Below are 26,284 nucleotides of genomic sequence, written 5' to 3' on the forward strand. Positions count from 1 at the left end.
ATCATCAATTGTACTTTATTTTACTTTTTCATGTACTATATTTCATTTTTTTTAAAATTTGTATTTTTGATCAAATAGGATTATAATTATGGGACGGAGAGGGAGTACTTGGTAGTCCGTATAAAAAGAACGCATGAGAATTTAGAAGGACGGCTAAATAAAGCAAGGAAGCAAAAGAAAGGAAGAAATTAGTGGCAGAAGAAGAAAAAAACAAAGAAGCCGCTTACTACGAAATTCTCGTGTGCCACGCAACCCGGACAACAATTTACTCTCCTTTTGTCTCTCCCTCACTTGGGCGGCGCTCCTTCTCTTTCGCTTTTGTCTTTCCTATATAATCCCCATTCTCAAGTCTCAACATCATTCATCATTCATCATTCCACCGTTTTATCTTCAAATTGATCGAAAATGGTTATAAAAGAGAACCCAAATTCCAATTCTAATGAAAATAACAACTCAAATCTGGAAATTCGGTATAGGGGTGTACGTAAAAGGCCATGGGGCCGTTACGCTGCCGAGATCCGTGACCCGGGTAAGAAAACCCGTGTATGGCTCGGCACTTTTGACACCGCCGTTGAAGCTGCCCAAGCTTACGACACCGCCGCCCGTCAGTTCCGCGGTTCCAAGGCCAAAACCAACTTCCCCTTCACCATTACCCCCACAGCTAAGAGTAACAGTTCGTCCAATGGGTCCGACTCGGCGACCAATACTACTAGCACTATTGAGTCTTTATCACACGCGCCTTCGGTACACTTGAATACCACGCGCCACCACGTGACTATCGATTGTGGTTTTGGAGTTTATCCCTTTTTTGTGCAACAGCCACAGGTGGTGGGATTTGTACCCCACGCGTTTCCTGTATTTTACCAGCACGATCTGAGTATGATGCAAGGCGCGTTTGAGTATAGCGTAGCAGGTGGGGCCCAGAGTGATTCGGACTCTTCGTCGGTGGTTGAGGATTGTCAGCCCAGAACAGAACTCAAACTTGATCTTAACTTGGCCCCTCCTATGGAACTATAGCCTCTTTTTTTATTATTAGGTCCTGATATGATGTAAATAATGACGTCAAATTTTGTTTTTAATGTTTGCTTCATACCAACAAACGTTTTGAATCTCTCACCGAAATATCCGAAATGGTTAGTACGTTAATTAAACTTTTGAGTACGTATATTTACTATAATTAATACCAATTTCACTATAATATTACCAAAATTTATATTTAACAAACCAATTTCACTCTAATATTGCCAAAATTTATATCTATCAAATTATTCTTACGTTTCCATCTGTTATTCTAAACTATTGTTGTTTATTACATACGTAAAATTTCATCTGTTCTTATATACATGAGACTATTATTTAGTCACGTTTGACAATGCATGATTTTAAACATTAATATAAGAAAAATTACAAAAAGTTATATATTTAAAATTTACTTATTGATACGAATCTAATAAGATTTCACACGACTATTATTTTCTTATTTATGGTTTACCATCTCAGCTCAACCGCACCCTAAGCTCAAATGTATGGTTTGCTCCGCCTGCTGAGGTGATCAAAGTTAATTGTGACGCTTACTTGGGAGAGGAAGGGTGGATAGGCCTGGGTGCACTTGTCCGTAACAGTTCTGGCGAGGTCCTGTTTGCTGGTACACGAAGGATGAGGGGTAGATGGCCACCTGACATAGCTGAATGCAAGGCTCTGCTGTACGGTGTTCAATTAGCCAAAAGGTACGGGTTTAAGCACTTGATTTTGGAAGGTGATTGTCAGGTTGTAATCAACAGGCTAAAGAAGGCGTCCACTTTCTTGTCGGACTTGGATTCTTTGCTCGATGATGTTCTGAGCATCATTACTTTCTTTGATTTTATTTCTTTTTCTCATGTAAAGAGAGATGGGAACTTTGTCTCTCACCATCTCGCTAGATTAGTGCCGTTTGGTTTCGAACAAGTTTGGGAGAACCATTGTCCTATTGGATTATCCCCGTATGTACTTATGGACAAATTATCCTCTGTAACACCATTCCTTGTGACTTGTAATACTGTCACATTCCGTCTCCCCTTGACTTAACATTTAACCAATTCCCTACCAAAATGTACATTTCAGCAAATATTTGATATCCTTGTTGTTTTTAATCAAGTGGTACCGTCCTATATTATATATTCACCAACTTCAAATCCAACTTTTTTTTGAGAGAGAAACTTCAAATCCAGCTTTTTTTTAGAAAGAAACTTCAAATCCAGCTTGGTAGCGCGTTTCTTTTGGGTAAAAAATGCCAGGTGTTCCAATGCGATAGACATCCCTTATTCCCTATTTCCCAACCTATTCTTCTCCCTTGCCCACATTGCGCGCACTTCAATAGATCCAAACTTTACGTATGGCGTAGCTTGGTTTCAGATCTTGCAGAAGCACATAAGATTCATGCTTTTGGTGCTCTGACTGTTGCATTGTTAAAACAATGTCGATGACATGATGAAAGATAAATGTTGCATCAAGTTTTTCGGTCTAGAAAAAACATCAATCTCAACAAAACGGAAACATGAAATTTCAAATATGAGCATATACTTCATACATAAGAAATATATCACTGAACACTTTCAAAATCCACGAGAATTGATCGAATAAATTTTCAGGTGATAACTGAATTTACATTTATATGTCGGCTTAAACTCGTATTAAAGAGAGTTTCAGGTGATAACTGAATTTACATTTATATGTTTTCTAAAACTCGTATTAAAGAGATCGAAGTAACTCGTATAAAAGAGATCTAAGTACACACATGCGTAAGCTTTTTACTTCAAGTGTTATATCTCTCACTCATCAAACTCGAAAACCTTAACTTTGAAGTACCAAGAAATAACAGATCATTGAAATCTTACAACAATGCAAGATATGTCATCTTTGCTTTTCCGAGTAACAGCCGCTTCAGTCAAATGCTTTGCAGCTAACTGAGCATCATTTATGTGTTTGATCGAATCCACTGCTTCTTTGTTTGACATCACCTACATAAATAAAGTTCATACCAAATCATGATAGAATTAAGACGAATTTAGACAGACAAAAAAACAAAAGAGACAAAATTCAACCCCCATTGTTACCTTGCAAACTTAACCTATATAAAACATAATTTTTGCTATGACAACTTGGAGAAACAATAGAGATTATCATGAATCAGTTTGCTTTGTATCGTAATCTTTATTGCAGATCCTAAAAGAGATAATTACTCTCGTTTGCAATAATTAATAAAGTCGTGATTAAGAATTTGTATACATCTCTTCCTATACCTTGCCATTCCAAACTTCATCATCAAATCTTCTCTTTGATATAGAACTTTTGGACTATGTTACTTTGAACTATTCATATCTCGAAGTCCCTTGTTAAATTCTCGATGATTAATCATCGCCTTTAGGATACAAACTCTTTAACACTTCATTTTAGACATAATATAGAATGTTTTAATATACAGCCAAGGAAAACACTTGGACATGATCAACAACGGATCTAACATTTGTATTAGATGGGATAAAAGTCAATTTACTATTTTTTCCTTTTTTTTTACAACAAGCTAAGCATAATGTTAACTTGATTTATATTTTATTAATGAAAAAAAAACCGAATTTATATTTAGAAAATCAGTGAAAATAAAAACAAATATAAAATCATATAAGCAAAAAGGAATAAGAAAGAATAAATTAAAGTATATTGATCGAGAGAAAGAAAACAATCAGACCCTAAATTACTACTCCATATGTCTTTTCTTATATATTTGAAATTACTTAAAAGATTTTTTTAATGGGGAATAAGACAAGATTACCTACTACGTATTGTGTTGAATAAGGAAAAAAAAGTTAAGCACTACGATAAGTTGGCAGTTGGGAGCGGAATCGAACTTGACACTTCCACATGCTGCTAGACTTGTTCTACACAAATGGTTACAACTGCGTTTGCTTTTCCATTGTAATCAATATTGCGTGATAAGCCCTTTTTTTCCCTAAATGATGATCCGCACCAAGACATGATCTCTTGTTTAACAATCAAAATAAGTGTGCTAATACTAAGTAACATGGCTTTCAGAGGTAAGTTGTATCAAATTATTTGGGAAACAAAGAAGCATTTTCGTGTTTTCTACTCCAAGAGAGAATGACAATAACGTCTTTGACGCAGGAAATATTTCCAAAGTCAATCACACTCTCGTATATTCATTAAACCGGACAACTCTCTCTACGAAGTGGAAATCTAACCATTCATGAAATGCACTTCTCATCCATCACAACTTAGATTTGAAAGAAGGAAGGTTGAATTGGAAGAGAATACAAGTGCTTTTGGAAATTCTTTCTTGTATTGAACGTATAAATGAGCCTTGGTGCCTATTTATAGGCTATCATCGCTTATCTCTAGAATATTGATCACAACCTAGGATATTCTATATATACACTTTCTAAACAATTCTATAATGTTTCCACCTCCAAGGGAATTTCTATAAACAAGTAGGTACCTAGACCCTTCTAGATACATACACTATGTACAAGAGTGTTCTAGACACATCCCATCTAGAACCTTCTACACATATCTAACTAGAATGCCTAAAATCCTTCCGGGTCCAATAGCTACTGCCTGCTGCATATTAGAGCGGCCTATACGAGCCTGATGTGGGAAATCCGGACCGACCATCATCTTTAGTGGGCCAAAACTAGTGGGAAACACCAAGTTACAACCCAAACAAATATCATTTGGCCCACCAAATGACCCATTATTAAATTACTGTCAAGTGGGCCGGTGTTAACTAAGAATTAATGCCTTAATCAAAATAAAACTCTATAGGGTGAGTAGTGTTGCTCATGGGCGCCCCCCTAGGCCACCTTGTTGCCTCATTTCCCAGTGATGCCAAACCACACTCATGCGATAGTGAGAGAGACAACCCATGACATGTTGTCCTCAAACTTGCATCCCAATTAATCCCCCTAGTCATCTAAGCAAAGGTTAGCTCTTTTCTATAATGAAACACTCACCTTCCATAAACCATCACTTGCCAGGATCAAAAACTCTGTTGTGTCATCTATCTTCACCTCTTCTACATGGGGTTCTGAGCTAAGATGTATCTTCAAGCTTTTATCTCCAAACGCTCTCGCCACTGCCAGTTGTCCATCAACACGCGGGACATCACCTGCAAACATGCATTTCGGATAAGTTAAATGTGCAAGATGGGATATATAGCGGTACAACTGAATTATGCATCATTGAAAAATTTCACTGATAAACCTACAACTACAAGTATATAAGATGAAAGTGACATTAATTATATGTTACCTGGAATATTTGAAACAAAACCACCCTTATCCTCAATTTCTTTCTTCTCTGTACCAGGATCATGATCCACTGACAGTTGTATGGCCTCTCCATTTTTGCAAATAACAGCACGAGAATCACCCACGTTTGCTACAAACAGTGTTTGACCATTTAGAAGGATAGCTGTAACAGCAGTTGAACCCCCTTTTCCCAGTACATTTACTTTACTAAGAATCTCTGCATCAGTATTATCATATGCTTTCCTAATTGCACTCACTGGTTCACTCCAAAACTCTGGCTGCTTATCATCGAGAAATACAATCAGTAACTTAGTAGTATGTGTCAGAAAAAGAAACTAGTAGACAGCAAAGACGTACTACAAAAGACGACATAAGCCAATAAGTTAGACATGAACCAAAACAAGTGATAAAATAGTTTAACCTCTTTGAGTATATTATCAAAGAGATGCGTTTGCAAATAATTTGCAACATCATGGCCCATGTGGCCATCAAATATTGCAAACAATCCCAGCTCCTTATCGTCTATCTGTTTAAAATGAGAAACTAAACAGTCTTCCATAGGATGATTTGCTTTTCCTTTCAGTAGATGAAAACCATGAGTTATATGCTTTGACACTTTTCCTTTCCCTTTTCCAGTGTCAGGTGGCGCAGAACTAAACCCAGCTTTCACCTGCCAGTGAAATAATTAATAAGTTTCTCGTTCTTAAGAAATGGACTAACCTTAACCTCAGATGCTAACTGCTAACATAACACAGCAAATCAGTGCAGCATAAAACATTACAGTATAACAAAGCCATTCAAAATGTAATCAAGAACGTACTGTTAGTGGTTAGAAAATGTGAATCTTTAAATCCTCTGAACATATATGTCTAACACTTAACACACCATTGCATATTCTTTTTCCATTTAACTGACAAAAACTCTATGATGCCAAGATCAAAATTGGGACTAGATCGAAAAATAACAGACAATCAGAATCTGATATTATCAGAATGGTCACCGGTCTGTTGTCATTGTATCTCTAGAAAGGGGGAAATAAGCACATGAACAAAATGCTAAAACAAAATCATATTCAAGCTGAATGAACAGCAAACATCAATTTAGGACTCGGGTCCTATCTTTGCAATTGAATCCTACAACTAAACCAAAAGACAAAGTTTCAAACAGATTTCATGAGAATGAATTGGATAACCTGAGATGGATTGACACTTTCAAACAGAATGGATTGACACTTTCAAAATGTCATTCAACCAATCTGGCTAGTGGCTACTAAGTGACTTTTCCATCCAATGCTTAAATATCAATCAAGAGGTTAATTAACTAGCATAATCATCCCTAGCTTTTAGCTTAGATGGACGATTTTCGACTTAGAAATCATTGTAACCCAAATCACCAAATCTCTTGTATTTCTTACATAGTCAGTAATTCTTGATTAACTCTTGTATTTCTGTAAATCAACTAAGTGCTGTGCTTCCTCGTAGGCCAACAACAATGAGTCACAAAATCACAATGATACTGTCGTAGTCAAATCAGAAAAATCAATGACAGATAATGACAAGCACTTTCAATAACTTGATATTTAATCAAAACAAAAATAAATTCATGTCATCATATCACAAATTAAAAAAACAATTACTCCGTATATAATAATGAAAAATAAAAATAAAAATAAAAATAAAAATGTAAAGGGTGATACTGAAACAGACCTTCATCTTGTGAAGAATATCTCTAGCAGTCATAATTAGTGGGATTGGTAGCTTAGATGTTGGAGAACTAGACCTAGAAGATGATGTACTGTAGTACTGTACTATGAATGAATGAATGAATGAATGAATATCTCTTTTAAAAAGGTTTATGATTTCTTGTGAAATTGCAAGACGACTTTTTTGACATTGTTGTCGAGTTGGGCCCCGCTATTTTCCCAGTACGCGTTTTAAGAATCACATTCGCTTGACTCTTTCTCAGCAGTCTGCTTTTGTCAACTCCATCTCCATCAGGACCTCACAACTCACAAGTCACAACAGCTACTACTCCCCCGGTCCCAAAATTATACTCCCCTTTGTCCCTTATTTATAGTCTTCTTTGACAAAAAAACACGGGTTAAAATAAAATAAAATATAATAATGGAAAAGTAGAATAAAGTACAAATAATGATTGAGTTGGATGAAAAACTGAAAAAAAGTATATAAAAAAGAGAATATAGTACATAGGGAAATAGAATATAGTATATGAGTGAGGTTTTCAATGCATTTTTAATTAATATAGCACATGATAAAGTGGGACCTTAATAGCCAAATTAGAAACAAGACTATAATTTTAAGACTGGGACGCCCGATTTGTAATACATGACTACTCCGTGTAATTTTGGGACGAAGGGAGTAGTACTTTTAAAAAGGTGTAGTATTCCGTAACATTTAATATTTGCTTTTGGATGATCGATATTACTGTCATTTTGATCAAGAGGGGTTTCCTCGGTTAAACCCCCGAAAGTTAGCTTACGTTTGTTCTGCCTGACATGACAAGATACTCCCAGATCGTTCTCTCAGTTCCACACTCGGAACATTGATGATATGTAAATTTTCAAAAAACAAATTATAATCCTCATGCCCTACAGCCAATGTTTGTTGTGCCGTTGTATAGAAAGCCCTGCTATGTTCAGTTTAGCTTAACATACCTTTGATTTTGCTTACTTGACAAACCGAGACTTTGCTGTTCCTCCTGTTACCACAAGCGTTTAATACTATTGCGGCTTTAATATGATCATATCCATAAATTGAATTAATATACTGAGACTGGATGAGATGTATAACATTTTATTCATAAAACAACAGAAAATGTGCAGTGATTGTACATAATTCTTATGATTATAATATATATATATATATTACGAGCAAGACATTCCAGTAAATACATCAAAACTAAAACTAACACTACACCTTTCAGCCATAACATTGGCTCGACTACTAATCACACTTTGGTCACTTACAAGAGCTCGAAGACATCGACAGACTGTGAAACTTTTTCCTGTTGCCTCAAATGAACTGAGGTCTTGGAGGACGAAGCAACATGAATTTGGTGGATATGGCATATTTTGGTAGGTCAAGTATGAGTAGCAATCTTGCAAGTCAAATGTGGTGCCAATCATGCATTCCTGATTAGCCAGGACACCATTTTCAGTTGGTGGTATTTCTAGCTCTTGATTTTCTGCAACTACTAAAACTATCAAAATTAGACTAATAACAAAGTAATTCATCTTCATGTTGTTTTTAAATGTTACAACTTTTTTGTATTAGTTTGCTATACATACATATATGAATTGATTGATTATGAATTGAACAAAGGTTGGTTGGTTGGTTAGCTTCTTTAATCATGTAAAGATCATGTACCAAGAACTTCAATTCTTTCAAGTTGTAATATAGCAATGTCATATAGTTTGCACAGTTCGACGACTTAGGTCATTATATAATATTTCCTTTTAAGCCAAGAAAGCTTTCTTTTCAAACTGTTGGATCTTCTTAATTGAATATGTTGAGACACGAGACTTTAAATGTTGCAACTACCCTTTACATGGACAAAATTACATGGTTTCAACTCTATATCACATTGATAAAATCATTTGTAAACCACTACCCCTTTACAACTTACAAGAATATTACCAAGTATTAAAGTACACACAATATGATCTTGTTACAGAAATACCCTCAAGGGTTCAAAGAGTTGTTGAACAGGACAGTACCCCATCTACACTTGATCACCTCATCAGTGCAGCCGCAGCAGATTGAGCAGCCTTTACATCGGTTCCTGTCAATTCCTTTCTTTCCTTCCTTTGCCGAACACGCAGTTTCGGGGATTTCGGCTTTGTTGGATCTTTACAAGATCTGGACATAACCCACCATTTAAGAGTTTATGTCAGTTAAACAAAAAGAACACCAAGTAATACATAAAAATATTAAAAATTACAGACTTGTCTTACTTTTGAGGGACGAATGGGTTGGCAAACTTGGGCAGAGGTCTAGCATGGGGAACCAAGGTCCTCCTCAAGTGCTTTAGGGCCTTCTCCTCCTCCATCTTCATACAAGAAAATGTCAGTATACAAGAAAATATCATATAGAGATAATCTACAAGTATAATAATAATGCACCTGTTTTTCAGCTTCGGCCTCATCTCTATATCTTTTATACACTGTTTCTTTCTCCTTAATCTTCTTGTCAAACTCTGCTCTATCAACAGCTCGATGTTCTACATGGTGGTTAAACTCTTGAATGTCGGTGAGGGGCTTACGCTCTTTCTCAGGGAGGGGAATAGGATCCCTGAAAAGGCCAGAGAAAACAACAGTGAGGAAATCAATTTAGGCAAGAGTAATCAATCTTCAATGCAAAACTATTTAGCTGATGTTTTATTCATACTCTTTCAAAACTGGCTGAGCCTTGAAGGTCCTCATTCGAGCCTCTTCTCTTTCCTTTTTACGTCTTTCCTCCATTTCTTTTTTCATTTCATTTTCATGCCTAATTAAACTCTCAAGTTGGAAAGGTTCAGGCTGGGTACATTCTTTAGGATCTGGTTTAGGAGGAACCTGCAACATTCGAAAAAATAACATCAGAACAAGTGGAGGAAAACAAAAAATTTAAGGGAAGTAAGGATGTATTTTCGGGAGAAAATGGTAAAATACATACCACAGGGAAATCAGTGGTGTAAGGATAGGGGGTAGCCTTGGGAACCCTGGCTTTCTCCTCCTCTAATTGTTTCTGCACAAGTTCAGTGATTAATCTTCTCTCTTTCTCTGCTCCTCTTTCCTGGTTTTACGAAAAATAACAGATTCTGTAAGTTATTTTTTGAGGTGACTAATGCAATATGAAATTTTAATTTCACAAGACGAAAATGTAAATATACCTCTGTATAAAGTTGGAATGGATTAGGCCTTGTAAGTCTTGGAAGCTGTTTCTCATGGTTTGATTCTGAATGTAAAGACATCTGAGCAGGAAACATAAGATTGTAAGGCGCCGACAGTACCCCAACAGGAGAAAGAAGCATATTGTTATATTATTGTAAGGTACCTTGTCAAATAGATCAACCATTGTAGAAGTAGAAGGTGGCGGAATCCTTTCATCAGTTGCAAAATGAAATTCCTGGGGTATTGTAACTTGCTTTTTATTGTTGCTGAACAGCCCCAGTTCCCCCTTACTTTCAAATATCTACAACTCACAAGTTTCAGTAAGAACTTGTCTGCGATATGCCAAATAACAGTTATATACAATTAACTTTTTGTGTGAAATGCGCTCTACCTTTTTACTCAGAGGCCGAGCCTTGAACTTTGGAATTTTTTCTAGCTCTTCCTGTTCGATCTCGATTGAACTTTTCACCTTTGTAGGACGTGCTCGCAGGTATGTTTGCAGCACTGGCGTTTTTGGTTCAGTTAGATGATTAGCTTTCCTTTGATTCTTCTGACAATGCAAGGAAAAAAAACTCATGTTAGCTTTAAGCATAAATTTCAGATCAGCCAACAATAAACAATGATTGGTAACATCGGACTATTAGATTATGTTAACAATCATTGATTACTAATTCTTACCTGCTGATCGGATTCAGTCGAAACCACAGAAGATACTTCTGCATTCTTGTTGGCCCTTTCCATGGTCTCCAAGTGAAATTCCTAAATTAATTGGATAATCAGAAATAAGCTTATAGGCACAATAATAAATCTACCTGAAACTAAGCAACAAACTTAAATGGAGGAATAGAAGATATCCACCTGAAATTCTGGTTTCTGAGGATGGCTCTTGGGTAATGGAGGTAAACTGGGGGCTTCAAGTATCTGGAAAATTTAAGTAGGTAATTCATTACAATAAAGAAGTGTAAATATCTATACCAAAATGATGCACCAAAAAGTCCAAAGTACCTTTTTGTTCAGAGGCCGAGCTTTGAATTTTGGCATCTTAGCCATCATTTCTTCCTCAAGCTCAGCAGAGCTCTTCACCTTTTGGAAACGAACTCTTTGCGCATATACAAATTCGGGTTCTTTGGGCCTTGTCAATTGCAATTTAGTATTCCCCTGCATAGAACAACCACCACCATCCTAACAATTAGAATCAAGATGATAAGAAGGAAACTTGTCTAAAGCATAACCCAGCAATACAAGGCATACAAGGATGCCACTTATATACTTGTGATAGTACATTTTGAAGCAGTGACGATTCTCTAGTGTTTGCTTGAAACTTCTTCATCAGTTCTGCGGTAGAAACAAAAGGCACCGGTGGCAACGGCGGGTCCCTAGCATAAATCTTTTTTTGCAAGGAAGGTGTCCAAGTTAGTAAAAGCATGGGTTAACAAAATTCAATATGTGCTGAGAGTACAAGTTAGTTCAACACACTTTTCTGTCTTCTTTGGAGGTTTTAGCTGTTGTAGAGCACAAGTTGGAGGAACTAGTGTTGACACCTGGTCTTGTTTTGTGGAGCAGATTAGGAGGCTTAATGTTGAGGATCTGTTTTAAGATAAACAAAATCATCAAAACACATATATCTCAGCTAATGTAATGCTTGTGAAATACCATAAAAACTCTTGTTAATGAAGAACACACTGACCTGTCTAGTTTTTCCATCTTCCAGCTTCTGTCTCTTAATAGCTTGGTTTTCCTGAACAAAATTTGGCGTCCCAGTAGAGCTACTTAAGTTGCTTGTATCCCTGTTGATTATTTATGGGTAATCATTTGAGAAACAAGCATATACTACAGCAAAGTAGCTAGAGTGTACATAATGAATTCTGCTGTACCTCCTTAAACAACCAGCAGGTTTCGCACTTTTCGTGTGCGACTGCATTTTCGATTTCGATGCTGTTGGATCCTTTATTGCACTTGCCATCCTCTTGGCCGTCTGCGGCTTCTTTAATTGGGTAGTTGTTCGGCCTCCTTTACTCGAAAGAGCGGGTGGTTTAGGGGTGCATACATCTGCTGCAGTTAGATACATCATAAGCCACTATAAGGTATTAAATGCCACAGACCAAAGAGGTCACACTAGAAAACCAACCTTGGGAAGGGCAGGTTGCGGAACCCTCATTGTTTCCTGGTTCAATTTTCACACAAGGAGCACCTGGTTTTACAGCACTGAAAATATAACACAGTGCAATATTAAATGAAACCAATCAAATAGTTCAAATGAAATGGCAGTAATTTACAGAAGAAATCTAAAACCAGAAACACACCTTTTGTCTTCTTTGCAAATTTTCTCACATGATGCCTCATAACTTTTCTTATTACTCAGCATTTCTTTGGTTTTCCCATTGATTAAGTTCAAGTTCGAGTTTGGGTTCGAGTTCTCATTCCTGATCATACAACATTTAATAATAAGTGAACAATTTTAGGTGGTTTAAGGGTTGACAGTAATGAACAGTATCACATCACATACTCACCCAGAAGAATTTTTCTCTAAGTTTGATGGCAACTCCTTTCCAGAAGAATTTTTCTCCAAGTTTGATGGCAACTCCTTTGACGAAATTGATGATAATGTTGGCTCAAGTAATTCAGATGCCTATTTTTAACCAAGAAACCCAAATTTACTCAATTTGGAAATCAAAAAATCGAAAATTTTGTATATTTTGGGATATCAAAAGTCAGAAGTTGATATTCACCTTCATTGTCGTTTGGGCATCGCCAAAATCACACAGGGTGCTAAGTTGAACTGACCTAGAAGTCTTAATTCTCAGCATAAAAGCTGCAATTTATAGGGATCAAGAATCATCAAATTCTATCGTTGGATACCACTAATTATGAAATGCTAGTGCCCAATTCAACAAATTGCAACGGTAACGGAAAATTACAGAAACTATCCATAATTACAACCTAATTATACCAATTTCTGAAATATCTACTCTAATTGAACAAATTAAACTCATTTATACTAATTACTGAAAATAGATACCCTAATTGAACAAATTATACTCAATTACACCATTTACTGAATTATCCAATATTTTCTTACCAATTAGTGATATGTCTTCCCTTAATTAGAAAGCTATACTAAATTCTAAACCCTAACCCTAATTATAACAGAAGATTCGGAAGAACACATCAAGAAAAACAAAGAATTGAGGCGAAAAAACGTACGTGAAGGAGCATGACTAAGAGCAGAGTGAAACCAAAGTTCGGCATTTCGGGTATCCTCCTCTGATTCTCCATTGATGAAGTCGTAAAACCTTGGAGCAGAGAATTCGTAAGTTTCGTCGATCATAATTGCACCTGAATCTTCCATTTTTGGCCGGGGGTGGGGGGAGGGGGTTGGGGGTGGGGAGGAGAGAGAGAGAGAGGGTGATGCCTTCGTTCTGTGTGTAAGAAATGAGGAATGTTCAGGGAGAAAGACAGAGAGAAGACGGTATTTGGGTTGGATGGGGTTTAACGGTCTAATAATTTTACAACGGTAGGATTTTCGAAAGTGGGGAAATAAAGAGGGAGTTCCGGGGGAAGAGAGTCTACTCCAAGTTTGCCGGATTTGTAACGGCTATTTCTGATAGAGGAGCGCAGCGTACTACGTCGTTTTGGATTGGTGAATAAAATAATACTTCGTATGATACATACCATTAAACTTAAAATAATTATTTAAAAGTAATTTGGGTTAATTTTTTAGAGCGATTTCCTTTAATATTGCATAAAGATCCAATAATTCCCTAAATACGTTACTTTTTAAGTTATTTTCCACCATACCGTCCACGTAAGCAAGGGAGAAAGAGAATTAATTTTTTTTTCCGGTTCAGCATTGAACCGCCATATGAGATAACGGTTTCGTTTTAAAGCAAACCGCCATCTCAGATGGCGGTTCAATGTTATAAACCGTTATCCCAGATAGCGGTTTGCATTAAAACAAAACCGCTATCTCAGATGGCGGTTTACTTAATTGTAAATTATTTTTAATATGAATTACAGTTTAAACAGAAATATAATTTAGAAGTAACCTCTTGTGACAGCAATTGTGTCTGTAGCTCAGTGGATAGAGTGGGTTGTTTCTACGTAGGAGGTCATGGGTTCGAATCCTACCTGATGTGTTTATTTCTTTTTAACCATTTATTAATATTAATTATAAACATTTCCAAATTTAACTTATCAACATTAGTGTTTGTAGCTCAGTGGATAGTGCGTTTGTTTTCTAAACAGAAGGTCGTGGGTTCGGCCCCTAGCTGATGCGGTTATTTTTTTTTTTTTTTTTACCATTTATAAATAGTACGTGATTATAAACCGCTATCTCAGATAGCGGTTTACTTAAGTCAACCGCTACCTGAGATAGCGGTTTAGTGTCGCTTGGTTGAAAAAAAAAAGACCGGTTTTAATGCTGACGTGGACGGTATGGTGGGAATTAAGTTAAAAAGTGGCGCATTTTGGGAATTTGACGTTCTTTACACAATATTGAAGGAAATCGCTCAATTTTTTATGAGAATGGTGACCTTATTTATCGATATGAACTATTATGATTTGATCTAATTTTCTATAATTAAGAATTACAATAAAATTACGATTGACTCTACCTTAACCAAATTCTTATTTAAAAGTTAACTCATTTAAATGTTTAAAAATTACACTTATACATGTAAAAATTATCAATATTTAGTGATAAATTTTTTCATTTTAATAAAAATAATTCTTTAAAATCACTAATGACATACTTCGTATAAAATTAATCATTTAACCTTTTGAATGTTTAATTATCTATTAAGTGTTACAACAAAGAAAAGATAGAAGTTACAAAAACTGGATAAAAGTTATCCTAGTGTGCGTGCAAGACCTTTTGCTCTACCTTATCATTCAAGTACTATAAAAAAATAAAAAATAAAAAGTAAAATTATAACCGTTGTACATTACTTTTTTTTTTTTTTTTGGATGGAGCGATAAAATTTCATTAAATCAAGTCAAGTTTCACCAAAGTTTATATACTTTTGGGGAAGGAAATCATACAAACATGTTCAGAATTACTACCGATTTCCCACCTAGCTATATTATGAGTCATCGTGTTTCTCGATCGTCTAACATGAGTAAATAAGTAAATTAAACAACTCACTCATCCAACCAATGTCGTCATAGTCAAGTAGGTAGGAGCAACCCCTTCATACTTATTAGGATTTTTTGTCATTTAATACCTTAAAAAACCAGTTTTATAATTTAACACCTTACTTAAATCTTTATTATATAAGTGAAGAGTTGAGGTTATTTTAGTAAAACCACTTTTGGTGTCCCTTTGTAAAAGACCATTATACCCTTGATAATTGAAAAAAATTTGCAACTCTCAAACCCTTCCCTTTAAAACCTGTTTCACTCCCTCGTTTTAAAATTCATCACTTTCTCTCTCATACTTTATCTCTCCTCCTGCTGCTCAGCCTTCTGCCGATCACCGTTGTCGCTACCATCAGTTTGGTCGGCCTTACATCGCCATAGATAGTATTGCCACATAGTATTTGTAGTTGATTCCTGGACTTAATATGCATTCATAGTGAACCCGGACCTATAATTAATTGTTTAATCCTTCACTGTTACTTCCTCCACCCCATATTAGTTTATACACTTTCCATTCCCATCCATCTTAGTTTTTGCACATTTATTTTACGAAAGATCCCACAATCATTTTGGTACATCTCTCTTCGGTCTCACACTCTCTCACATTCAATTAAAAAATGCTCAATTATCTTCTATCACATCTACTTTTCAATAAACTAATGCCCCATTATATCATTTAACATCTAAGTTTCCAATAAAATAATACTACCTCCGTTTCAAAATGGTCTTTACACTTTAATTCCGTTTTAATATGTTTCATAATGTTCTTTACACTTTGCTTTATTCTATTTTACATGAAAATTTACTACCTTACCCATCTTACCCCACAACATTGACAACTTGCAACTCACATCTTACCCCACAACATTGACAACTTTCAACTCAGTTTCTCTTACTTTATTAATTTTTGTGTTAAACCCACCCACATTTTTACCCATCTACCATACTTATCCATATTTTATTATATCCACCACCCTTTTACACAATTTACCTATTTTTTCTTAAATATTTGTGCAAATAGTAACAGTAAATATCATTTTGAAATGGAGATAGTATTTGGTAACTAATCAACTTATCTCCTAAAACTATGTGCCCATGCCAAAACTAATTTGTGGCGGAGGGAGTATTGTGAAGGAAATATGCCCTTGGTTCAAGTTTGCATTAAATGTATTTAATGCGAAGTCTAATAAATGCAGTTCAGTATTAATTATACAAATGAATTATTCAGTGAGATCAAGTAATCTGAATGCCTAGCTAGAGGCCGATTCAGTTCAAGGGGAATTAATAATATTAATGCCACAACTTACTCTTGACTGAACTCGCAGGGTCACACAAATAATGCGTGGACGGATCAAGTATTTAGGTGAATATAATATTCGGTAAATACTCAAATAATGGATAATCGAAAATGATAGATGTTGGTTTTACTGGAAGTTAAACAAACCATCAAAAGGCAAAGTCGAGAATATTTGTCTGAAACGAAGATATTGTCGGAAACGGAAATATTGTTCGAAATGGAAATATTATCGGAAAGGGAAATATTACCGGAAACGGAAATATTGTTCAAATCGGAAATATTGTTCGAAATGGAAATATTATCGGAAAGAGAAATATTACCGGAAACGGAAATATTGTTCAAATCGGAAATATTGTTCGAAATGGAAATATTATCGGAAAGGGAAATATTGCCGGAAACGGAAATATTGTTCAAATCGAAAATATTGTCGAAATTGGAAATATGGACGGAATCGAAAATATTAAGGAATCGAAAATCAAATCAGAAACACGAAGCTCGATCCATGAGCCGGAAGCTCGGGCCATAGGGCTGCGTCCAACTCGGCCCATGGAGAGCATGCGCGCCAGCCAAGGCACCAACGCATGTCAGTCCATAACACACGTGTGACTCTAAATTAAGAGAAAGAATTGTTCTTTGGAGCTCTAGACTTGTTCGGTTTGGGAGCATCATATAGTATGCATTCCTAAATTATGCTTAATAATTATGTAATTTACCTGGATTCTGGCAATTATGGTTTTTTCGCATGTCAATTAGATTGTTCATAACCTTACAAATTGTTTATAACTTTAATTATCAACCTAGCAATTCAATTACTTTATTCTAATTTCATTTAATTAGTAGTAAGAAACTCATCTTTGTGCAGATACACATTAGTTGGTGGATACTAGGTTTAAATTTGAATAGGTGCGTCATTTAGCATATCACCTACACAATCTCACTCCAATCCTAACCCAATTGTAATTTTGAATGTGATCCTGATGAGTCATATTTGTATAGGGTATTTTAGGCGCATTTAGGTTGCATTATTAGGCATTTATATCATTTTAGTTGCATTTAGGATCACATTTGCATAAGTTATCGTTGTCGTACTCTATTACGCCCCGTTTGTGTTTTCTTAATGTTTCAGGTGATTTTACGGTCATTTGGATGCTTTCGGAGTGTTATGAGTTGATTTGGATGATGAACGGATGGAATGTTGACTCGAGGATCATTGCATATCTCTAGGGATAATTTTGAGTCAATAACGAAGCTAAACGCTATTTTTCTAAGCATCAAAACGGACAGGCGTTCACTCTTTTGATGATATCTCAAGTTCTACATGTCGGAATGAGGCGATTTTTATTGGCCTAGAAAGTAGACTTCAAGAGCTTTCCAACGACAGGTCACACGTCCTTATAGGCATTGTAGAACAAGAGTTATGACATAAACAAGATGGCTCGACTATCCGATTCGCCCGAAGCCCAAAACGATGGCCCAATCTTCCCCTTGGGCGCGAAAACCAGCGACCCACCAGCGGGCCCGCTGGTTTCTCCGCCCAGCTACTTCCGCGCGGGTTCATGCTTTCGTCTTGGTGATCGTCCAATAAAATCATAGCTTATGTAATTGTTATTTTCCTTTTTTTTTAGAATTTAAGAAAGACTAAAATACCTCAAGGGAATTAATGTATTCCCTTATGCTTTTATTTTCTTTTACGTTTTTCAATGGGGAGAACACTTGAACGCCAGTTTTTGGTTTTCTATTCTTCCCTTTTTCCATTGTTGAACCCTAGCTTTCAATTTTCAATTCATCAATCTAGAGGTAATTCAATAATTTCTTTTGCTTTTATTCTTTCTTATTGTTTTCGTTCCTTAGTTTAAATTTTCCTTTGATTATGAAATTCATGTTTATTATTTCTATCATGTTTGTTAATTCAATTATGAGCGAGTAGTCGTATTCTAGGGCTAAGTAAGGGAAACCATGTTTATACCATGATTATTATGCATAAAGTTTGTTAATTTATAGATTATTGCTTGAGTATTCCGATTGATTTGTTTTAATTGTTGATTCATGTTATCGGCCAATTTCATGAATTGATTATCTAGCTAATAGGAATTAGAATCGAAAGATCGTATTTTTAGAGGCTTAGTGCAATTGGCAATTCTGATTATGTTAGCGACCGTACTGCATATGTTGAATTGAAAGTGTTAAGACCCGACCGTAGGCTTAGCATGTACTTTAATTACTCGGCTTAGTTTATTCATTTCCGAATTGATTTATGTTCTTGGATTGGTATAAGCATGGTGAACCGAACAGACGCCCTAGACCTTTAATTCATTGATAAATTACGCATTTTTATTATTGTTTTAGCTTTAGTAGTTAATACTCAACTCAACTTTCGTTATTGAAATAGTTCGTATAATTGGGCAAAAACTAATAGAACTTGTCTCCCTGTGGGATCGACCCGTATTTGCTAAGTATCTGCTAACAACAGACACCGTGCACTTGCGGTATCACTTTTTAATCTATCAAGTTTTTGGCGCCGTTGCCGGGGAGACGGCTATATTCTATTAGTTTTAGTTTGATTATTTGAACTGTTTCCATTGTCTCATTGGAACTCTCAGTTCCAATTGAGGCAAATCTCACTGCGTTTTCTTTCGTTGTTGTTTATGCCCAGGTCTGCCAGAACGGGTACATTGGTTCCTCCCGATCCCGATCTTGGAAAGACCCTTCGTCAACTAAAAAAGCAACAGAAAAAGAAGAAGCAGTCAGGGTCCCAAGACTCACAGACTCCACCGAGTCACACGATGTCTAAATCCCTGAAATCATATGGGGTTCCTTCCTCGAATAGTGTTCCGACTGGGCTCACAATGCCAACTATTGATGCAGTCAACTTTGAGATCAAGCCCGCTCTAATCTCCATGGTCTCACAAAGTCAATTTGGTGGCCATCCATCTGAGGAACCCACCAACCATTTGCAGAGGTTCAACCAACTGTGTGGTACTATCAAGCATCAAGGGGTCACTCAAGACCAATTGAAAGTCATGTTGTTTGGTTTTAGCCTTCGTGATAAGGCTCAGACATGGTTGAATGATGTCAAGGAGACAGAGTGGAGTGCTATTTCACAGGCCTTTCTAGAAGAATTCTTTCCACCCACCAAGACTGCTGAAATAAGGCATAAGCTAACTACATTCACTCAAGAACCTGGTGAATCACTTCGAGAAGCCTGGGATAGATTCAAGGCTTTGCAGCGGTCGTGTCCGCATCACAATATTGAAAAATGGTTCTTGGTTCAGATTTTCTACCATGGTTTGCAAGATGAAACAAAGAACACGGTTGATTCTGCTGCTGGGGGTGTTTTTCTTGACAAAGAAGTGGATGCAGGTTATGATTTTCTTGCCAACTTAGCTGCCAACCATTACAGCACCACCAGATCCACATCTAAGAAGGGAAAATTGGATGTCGATGCTTATGCTCTATTGTCCTCACAAGTGGCAGCCTTGAACCTGAAGATCGATTCTTTGAAGGCTCCTCAGTCTAGTACACCCCCAATGAGTATCAATGCTATGTCTAGTGTAGCTCCAGTGACAACTTCTTACTGCGAAGTATGTGGCATCCAAGGTCACTTTGGTCATGAGTGCTCTTATAGTTTACAGGATACTACGCAATTGGAGCAAGTGAATGCTTTTCAACAGAGACAACCCAATGACCCATACTCCAATTCATTTAATCCGGGTTGGAGGAATCATCCAAATTTCTCATATCAGAGCAACAATGTTCAGAATCCTCAACCCCAGCAACAATGGTCGCAACCACAGTTCCATCCACCTCAACCACATGTTTCTAGGCCTCCATTTCAACAAGGAGCCTCACATAATGCTCCCCCGGGGTTTAATAGGCCCCCGCATCAAGGATATCAACAAACCCCTCAGAGCAGTGCTACTCCAGAGCCTAACATGGGTGATCTGTATAAGCTCATTGCAAATATGCAGAAGACCGCAGAGATAGCTCAAAAGAACCATGATGAAAGCATCAAAGAGTTGAAGAATCAGAATAGAATGTTGGAGAATCAAGTTGCCCAACTTGCTGACACTCTATCTCAAAGGCAACCGGGTACACTACCAGGGCAACCTACTCCGCCCCAGAACAGAGAAAGTGCCAATGCTATCACTCTTAGAAGTGGCACTAAATATAATGGACCCCCGATGCCCACTGATGATGCAACTCTTGCTAAGGGGAACACAGATGGACCAGGGAAAGCAACTGATGCAGAGCCTCGAGTCATGGAAGTTGATAATGCTGATGATGTTGGTGCAAATAAGGGGAAAGAGAAGATTTCTGATTCTCTCCCTATTGTGCCTAAGTTACCTTTCCCTCACCGGATGCAGAAAACTAAGGTCGATCAACAGCTTGGTAAGTTCTTGGCAATGGTCAAGAATCTTGAGGTAACGGTCCCTTTTACTGATTTAATATCTCAAGTTCCTGTCTATGCAAAATTTTTGAAAGAGATGATCACTAAGAAAAGGGATTATGGTGGTGTGGAGAGAGTCGCTCTAACTGAAGAGTGTAGTGCGATATTGCAAAATAAGTCTCCACCCAAACTTAAGGATCCGGGTAGTTTTTCCATCCCCTGTCATGTAGGTGCATTGTTCATTGATAAAGCATTGTGTGATTTAGGTGCAAGTGTGTCTGTCATGCCCCTTTCTGTCTGTAATAGGTTGAATATGGGAAAACTAAAATGCACACAAATCACGTTGCAAATGGCAGATCGTTCTATAAAGTATCCCTTGGGTATTTTGGAGGATGTCCCTGTCCGGGTGGGGAAATTCTACATTCCTGTTGATTTTGTAGTGCTAGATATGGAGGAGGATAGTCAAATTCCCATAATTTTGGGTAGGCCATTTTTATGTACTGCAGGTGCTGTCATTGATGTCAAGTCTGGGTCTCTTACTTTGAGTGTTGGTGATGATACTGTTACTTTTAATCTAACCAATGCTGTCAAGTCTCCTATGCTTGAGAATACTTGTTGCAGGATTGATATTGCAGAAGAAATTTCTCTAGACAACATTCCTAGAATGTTGTATGATGATCTATTGCTGGCGACTCTCACCTTGGAGGCCCGAAAAGGAGAAGGAGATTGTGAGATTGATTCCTTGATCTCGGATTTAGATGGAAGTGAAGCTGAGAAGGTCGATGGTTTTGAGGTATTAGAAACTGTTTGCTCTATTTCCGAGCCACAGGTAACGAAAGTAGAACTAAAACCGTTACCATCCCACCTTAAATATGCATTTCTTGATGATAATGAGGATTTTCCTGTGATCATTAATGCTGCACTCGATGATAGCCAGCTTTCTAAGCTTCTGACCGTGCTCCGTATGCACAAAAAGGCAATCGGGTATAGCATTGACGATCTCAAGGGCATTAGTCCTGACTTTTGTATGCATAGAATTAATTTGGAAGCAGATCACCGCCCTCGCATCCAACCACAACGTCGTTTGAATCTTAATATGCAAGATGTGGTGAGAAAAGAGGTAGTGAAACTACTTGATGCGGGCATCATCTATCCCATTTCAGATTCTAAATGGGTGAGCCCGGTGCAAGTCGTTCCTAAGAAGGGGGGGACAACGGTCATTAAGAATGATAAGGATGAGCTTATCCCTACTCGTGTTGTCACAGGTTGGCGTATGTGTATAGATTATAGAATGTTGAATACGGCCACCCTGAAGGATCACTTTCCCCTCCCCTTTATTGACCAGATGCTAGAAAGATTAGCAAAACACAACTTTTTCTGTTATTTGGATGGATATTCAGGTTTCTTTCAGATTCCCATTCACCCGGATGACCAGGAGAAGACGACGTTCACCTGTCCATATGGAACTTTTGCATACCGCAGAATGCCGTTTGGCTTGTGCAACGCCCCTGCTACATTTCAAAGGTGTATGATGGCCATTTTTTCTGACTTCATCGAGGATATCATGGAGGTATTTATGGATGATTTTAGTGTTTATGGTTCTGACTTTGATGTATGTTTGCATAATCTTTCTAAAGTGCTTAAACGTTGTTCTGAGGTGAATTTGGTATTGAACTGGGAAAAGTGCCACTTTATGGTCAATGAAGGAGTGGTACTTGGTCATCTTATTTCTGAGCGTGGCATCCAAGTTGACCGAGCAAAGATTGAGGTGATTGAGAAACTTCCCCCTCCTGTGAATGTCAAGGGAGTGAGGAGTTTTCTCGGTCATGCGGGTTTCTATCGCCGTTTCATAAAAGATTTTTCTAAAATTGCGAAACCCCTCACTCAATTATTGCTCAAGGATGCCACATTTGAGTTCACTGATGCTTGTTTGGAGTCTTTCGACATGATCAAGAAAGCATTGATAACTGCTCCAATCATTCAGCCTCCGGATTGGGATTTGCCGTTCGAAATTATGTGTGATGCGAGTGATTATGCTGTTGGAGCAGTGCTTGGCCAAAGAAAGAACAAGGTGTTGCATGCCATCTATTATGCAAGCAAAACCTTGGATGGAGCTCAGATGAATTATGCTACTACTGAGAAAGAGCTCCTTGCGGTTGTTTATGCTCTTGACAAATTTCGGACGTATCTTGTTGGTTCGAAAGTCATTGTACACACTGATCATGCCGCCCTGAAGTATTTGTTGGCCAAGAAAGAGGCCAAACCGAGACTTATTCGATGGATTCTTCTTCTCCAGGAATTTGATTTGGAGATTCGGGATAAGAAGGGTGCAGAGAATGTTGTTGCAGATCATCTCTCTCGGTTGAAATTTCAATCTAGCACAGACGGGCCTATCAATGATTCGTTTCCTGACGATCATCTATTCTCTGTGTCTACTCAATCCCCATGGTATGCGGACTTCGCAAACTATTGTGTCGGTGGCTCCCATCCTCCGGAGTTGACATATCAACAACGTAAGAGATTCTACCATGATGCTAAGCGGTATTTTTGGGACGATCCACATTTGTATCGGAAGTGCGCCGATGGTATGTTTCGTAGGTGTGTAGCGGATTGGGATACCCACGGGGTTCTTAAGCATTGCCACAGTTTACCTTCTAGTGGTCATCTTGGTGCTATTCCGACCGCCCATCGAACTCTTCAAAGTGGTTTCTATTGGCCTTCTATATTCAAGGATGCTCGTTTCTTTTGCAATGCATGTGACGAATGTCAACGAACGGGCAACGTTTCGAAAAGGCAAGAGCTACCACAAACCGGAATTCTTGAGGTTGAGCCATTCGATGTATGGGGCATTGATTTTATGGGACCATTCCCTTCTTCATGTGGGAATCGGTACATCTTGGTTGCCGTTGACTATGTTACAAAGTGGGTGGAAGCTATTGCATCTCCAACCAACGACTCTAACGTCGTAAAGAAGCTTTTCAAGAAAATCATATTTCCGCGCTTTGGAGTCCCAAGGGTCGTGATTAGTGATGGGGGTTCCCATTTTCATCAAAGGACTTTTAAGGCTCTTCTGAAGAAGCACGGAGTTACTCAAAAGGTTGGCATGGCTTATCATCCTCAAACGAGTGGCCAAGTTGAAGTTTCTAATCGACAGATCAAGAGAATTCTCGAAAAAGTAGTCAACAAGTCTCGAAAAGATTGGTCGTTGAAGTTGGATGACACATTATGGGCATTACGCACGGCCTACAAGACTCCGTTGGGGACAACTCCGTATAGGTTGGTGTATGGCAAAGCTTGTCATTTACCAGTTGAAATGGAATATCTCTCTAATTGGGCCGTCAAGGAGATCAATATGGATTTAGAAGCGGCCGGTGAAGCGAGACTTCTTCAATTGAATGAGCTAGATGAACTTCAGTTTGAAGCTTACGAGAATCATAGGCTCTATAAGGAGCAAACGAAGAAGTTCCATGATAAGATGATTCAAAAGCGGGAGTTCAACATCGGTGATAAGGTCTTGCTTTATAATTCACGACTACGGCTTTTTCCAGGAAAGCTTAAGTCTAGATGGTCCGGGCCTTTTACTATCACCGAAGTCAAGGAACATGGAGCAATTGAGGTTGCTAGTGAAAATGGCACCAAGTTCAAAGTGAACGGTCAACGTTTGAAGCTATACACTGAAGGAACGTTTATTGGAAAATTGGAGACGATCTATCTCTCCGATCCACCCACCGACGCTTGACTATTGAGGTTTGGAGTCAAGCTAATGACTTAAAACGAGCGCTTATCGGGAGGCAACCCGATTTCTAACTCTTTTTCTTTTCAAATTATTTTCTATTTATTTCAATTTTTAATCTAATTTTTTTATTTATTTGGTTATTTTATTGAAAAAAAAAAAAAAAATAAATAAATAAATAAATTAGAAACAACAAAAGAACAAAAACATTTTATTTTGATTTCAATTGAATTCGTATAATTTTATTTTATTTTTAGATTAGTTTTCGTTCATCGTATTTATTTGTTTATTTATGTATTCTGTGTGTTTAGTTTTACTAACGATCCTAACTTTTGATTTCAGTGGTACTTGATAAAAAAATTTCTAGGATGTATAGGTGCAAGTTCAAGTCAATTTGGAAATCCCGGTGCATCAAACGTGAAAGCAGCGCTCGCCCAGCGAGCAGCTTGGTCGTTGCCTCGTGCACGCATAAACCAGCGCCCATACAGCGGCCTCGCTGGCCAAATATGCCTCAATTGCTACACATTCTGCCTTGCGCGCTGGCCATACAGCGGCCTCGCTGGCCAAATATGCCTCAATTTTACACTTCCTGCCTTGCCCGCTAGCCGTCCAGCGCTCTCGCTGGAATTTCCGCCCCACCTGATTCAAAATAAGCATGAAAATACTGAGTCAGCCACCTTCGCAACTCCATCACCTTCGCAACTCCATCACCTTCGCCGTCCACCACCTCCTCTCTCGCCCAGTCCAACCACCGTCGCCCACCTTCGCACTCCGCCTCTCCCTCTCCCTCGTTCGTCACCCCCGCAACCACCGACGACCAGCCTGCGCACCATCGAACCACCATCCCCTTCGCACTTCTCCCTCTCCCTCGTTCGAACCCCTGCGCACCCTCGAACCACCAGCAACCACCCCGCTACTCTCTCACCACCCCCACTCCAGCCCATCACCTTCCCTCCTCTTCACCTCCACCATTATCTTGTTCATGAATTTTAAAACCCTAACTTTTAAAATCAATTTGGGGATTTTTGATTCTTTGTAGGCATTGGTAAATTGTGTAGCATTGGTGCTTCTTTGTGGACTTCATGTGAATTTGCAACCAAATTCTAGTCTTTGTGGTGCACAAAAGTATTAGAATTTCAATTTTTCTAAAAGTTTATTCACTTGGTTCATATTTTGAAAAGGAAATTGGAATTTTGATGTCAATGTTGATTGTCGAATCGAATGGTTATCGTTGTTGGTGAATATTGATTGAATTGATTGGTTGAAATTGGTTGGCGTTAGCTGGTTGTTGAATTTGAATTCTTGGCATTGGAGGATTATTGTGATTGTTGAGTTGTTTGTTGGGATTGATCGTTGAATATTGAATTGTGCGCCGATTTGGTTGATTGGAGATTTGGAGTACTTTGAATTGTGGTTGTTTCATCATGAGAACAACTAAACCAACTAGCTCTCACCCAATATCCATTGCACCCCCACTTGCACCTACAAATTCCATTGCAAAGAAGCGTAATCCTACCCGCAAAGCAAGAGCCAAGCCACC

At 37.8% G+C, this 26,284-nt stretch overlaps 4 protein-coding genes and 1 non-coding gene across 8 annotated transcripts; 2 read left to right on the forward strand and 3 right to left on the reverse strand.

The window, feature by feature from the left end:
* The first annotated feature begins 195 nt into the window (after positions 1-195).
* On the forward strand, positions 196-1,116 carry LOC110782618 (ethylene-responsive transcription factor 4-like). Its single transcript, XM_021986785.2, has one exon. It carries the CDS (start codon positions 406-408, stop codon positions 1,015-1,017), a length of 612 nt encoding a protein of 203 aa, XP_021842477.1. The 5' UTR covers positions 196-405; the 3' UTR covers positions 1,018-1,116.
* Positions 1,117-1,656: 540 nt separating this feature from the next.
* LOC110782619 (uncharacterized) lies at positions 1,657-2,064 on the forward strand. Its single transcript, XM_021986786.2, has one exon. The coding sequence runs from the start codon at positions 1,657-1,659 to the stop codon at positions 2,062-2,064; it is 408 nt and encodes a 135-aa protein (XP_021842478.2).
* A 533-nt stretch (positions 2,065-2,597) lies between these two features.
* LOC110782787 (probable protein phosphatase 2C 39) lies at positions 2,598-7,200 on the reverse strand. Of its 2 annotated transcripts, none has more exons than XM_021987035.2 (5): positions 7,007-7,200; positions 5,722-5,970; positions 5,302-5,578; positions 5,004-5,158; positions 2,598-2,996 (listed from the first exon to the last, which is right to left on the reverse strand). In XM_021987035.2, exons 1-5 carry the CDS (start codon positions 7,037-7,039, stop codon positions 2,859-2,861), a joined length of 852 nt encoding a protein of 283 aa, XP_021842727.2. In that variant the 5' UTR covers positions 7,040-7,200; the 3' UTR covers positions 2,598-2,858. The 2 variants fall into 2 exon arrangements, with proteins under 2 accessions (XP_021842727.2, XP_056699405.1); XM_056843427.1 differs by lacking the exon at positions 7,007-7,200 and adding an exon at positions 6,493-6,912.
* An 897-nt stretch (positions 7,201-8,097) lies between these two features.
* LOC110782788 (protein TPX2) lies at positions 8,098-13,700 on the reverse strand. 3 transcript variants are annotated; one of them, XM_021987037.2, is made up of 20 exons: positions 13,396-13,700; positions 12,921-13,003; positions 12,702-12,820; positions 12,495-12,614; positions 12,320-12,396; positions 12,066-12,240; positions 11,879-11,978; positions 11,668-11,778; positions 11,462-11,578; positions 11,197-11,349; positions 11,050-11,112; positions 10,870-10,950; positions 10,583-10,741; positions 10,355-10,492; positions 10,191-10,271; positions 9,974-10,093; positions 9,707-9,873; positions 9,442-9,610; positions 9,274-9,368; positions 8,098-9,178 (listed from the first exon to the last, which is right to left on the reverse strand). In XM_021987037.2, the coding sequence occupies exons 1-20, from the start codon at positions 13,538-13,540 to the stop codon at positions 9,052-9,054; spliced, it is 2,400 nt and encodes a 799-aa protein (XP_021842729.1). In that variant the 5' UTR covers positions 13,541-13,700; the 3' UTR covers positions 8,098-9,051. The 3 variants fall into 3 exon arrangements, with proteins under 3 accessions (XP_021842729.1, XP_021842728.1, XP_021842730.1); XM_021987036.2 differs by having other exon boundaries at positions 12,066-12,243; XM_021987038.2 differs by having other exon boundaries at positions 11,474-11,578; positions 12,066-12,243; positions 13,396-13,698.
* Positions 13,701-19,768: 6,068 nt separating this feature from the next.
* LOC130460431 (small nucleolar RNA R71) lies at positions 19,769-19,874 on the reverse strand. Its single transcript, XR_008920301.1, has one exon. It is a non-coding gene; the product is annotated as a small nucleolar RNA R71 (small nucleolar RNA).
* Positions 19,875-26,284: the final 6,410 nt, after the last annotated feature.

This window comes from Spinacia oleracea, chromosome 4, assembly GCF_020520425.1.
Source record: "Spinacia oleracea cultivar Varoflay chromosome 4, BTI_SOV_V1, whole genome shotgun sequence".
NCBI lineage: Eukaryota > Viridiplantae > Streptophyta > Magnoliopsida > Caryophyllales > Amaranthaceae > Spinacia > Spinacia oleracea.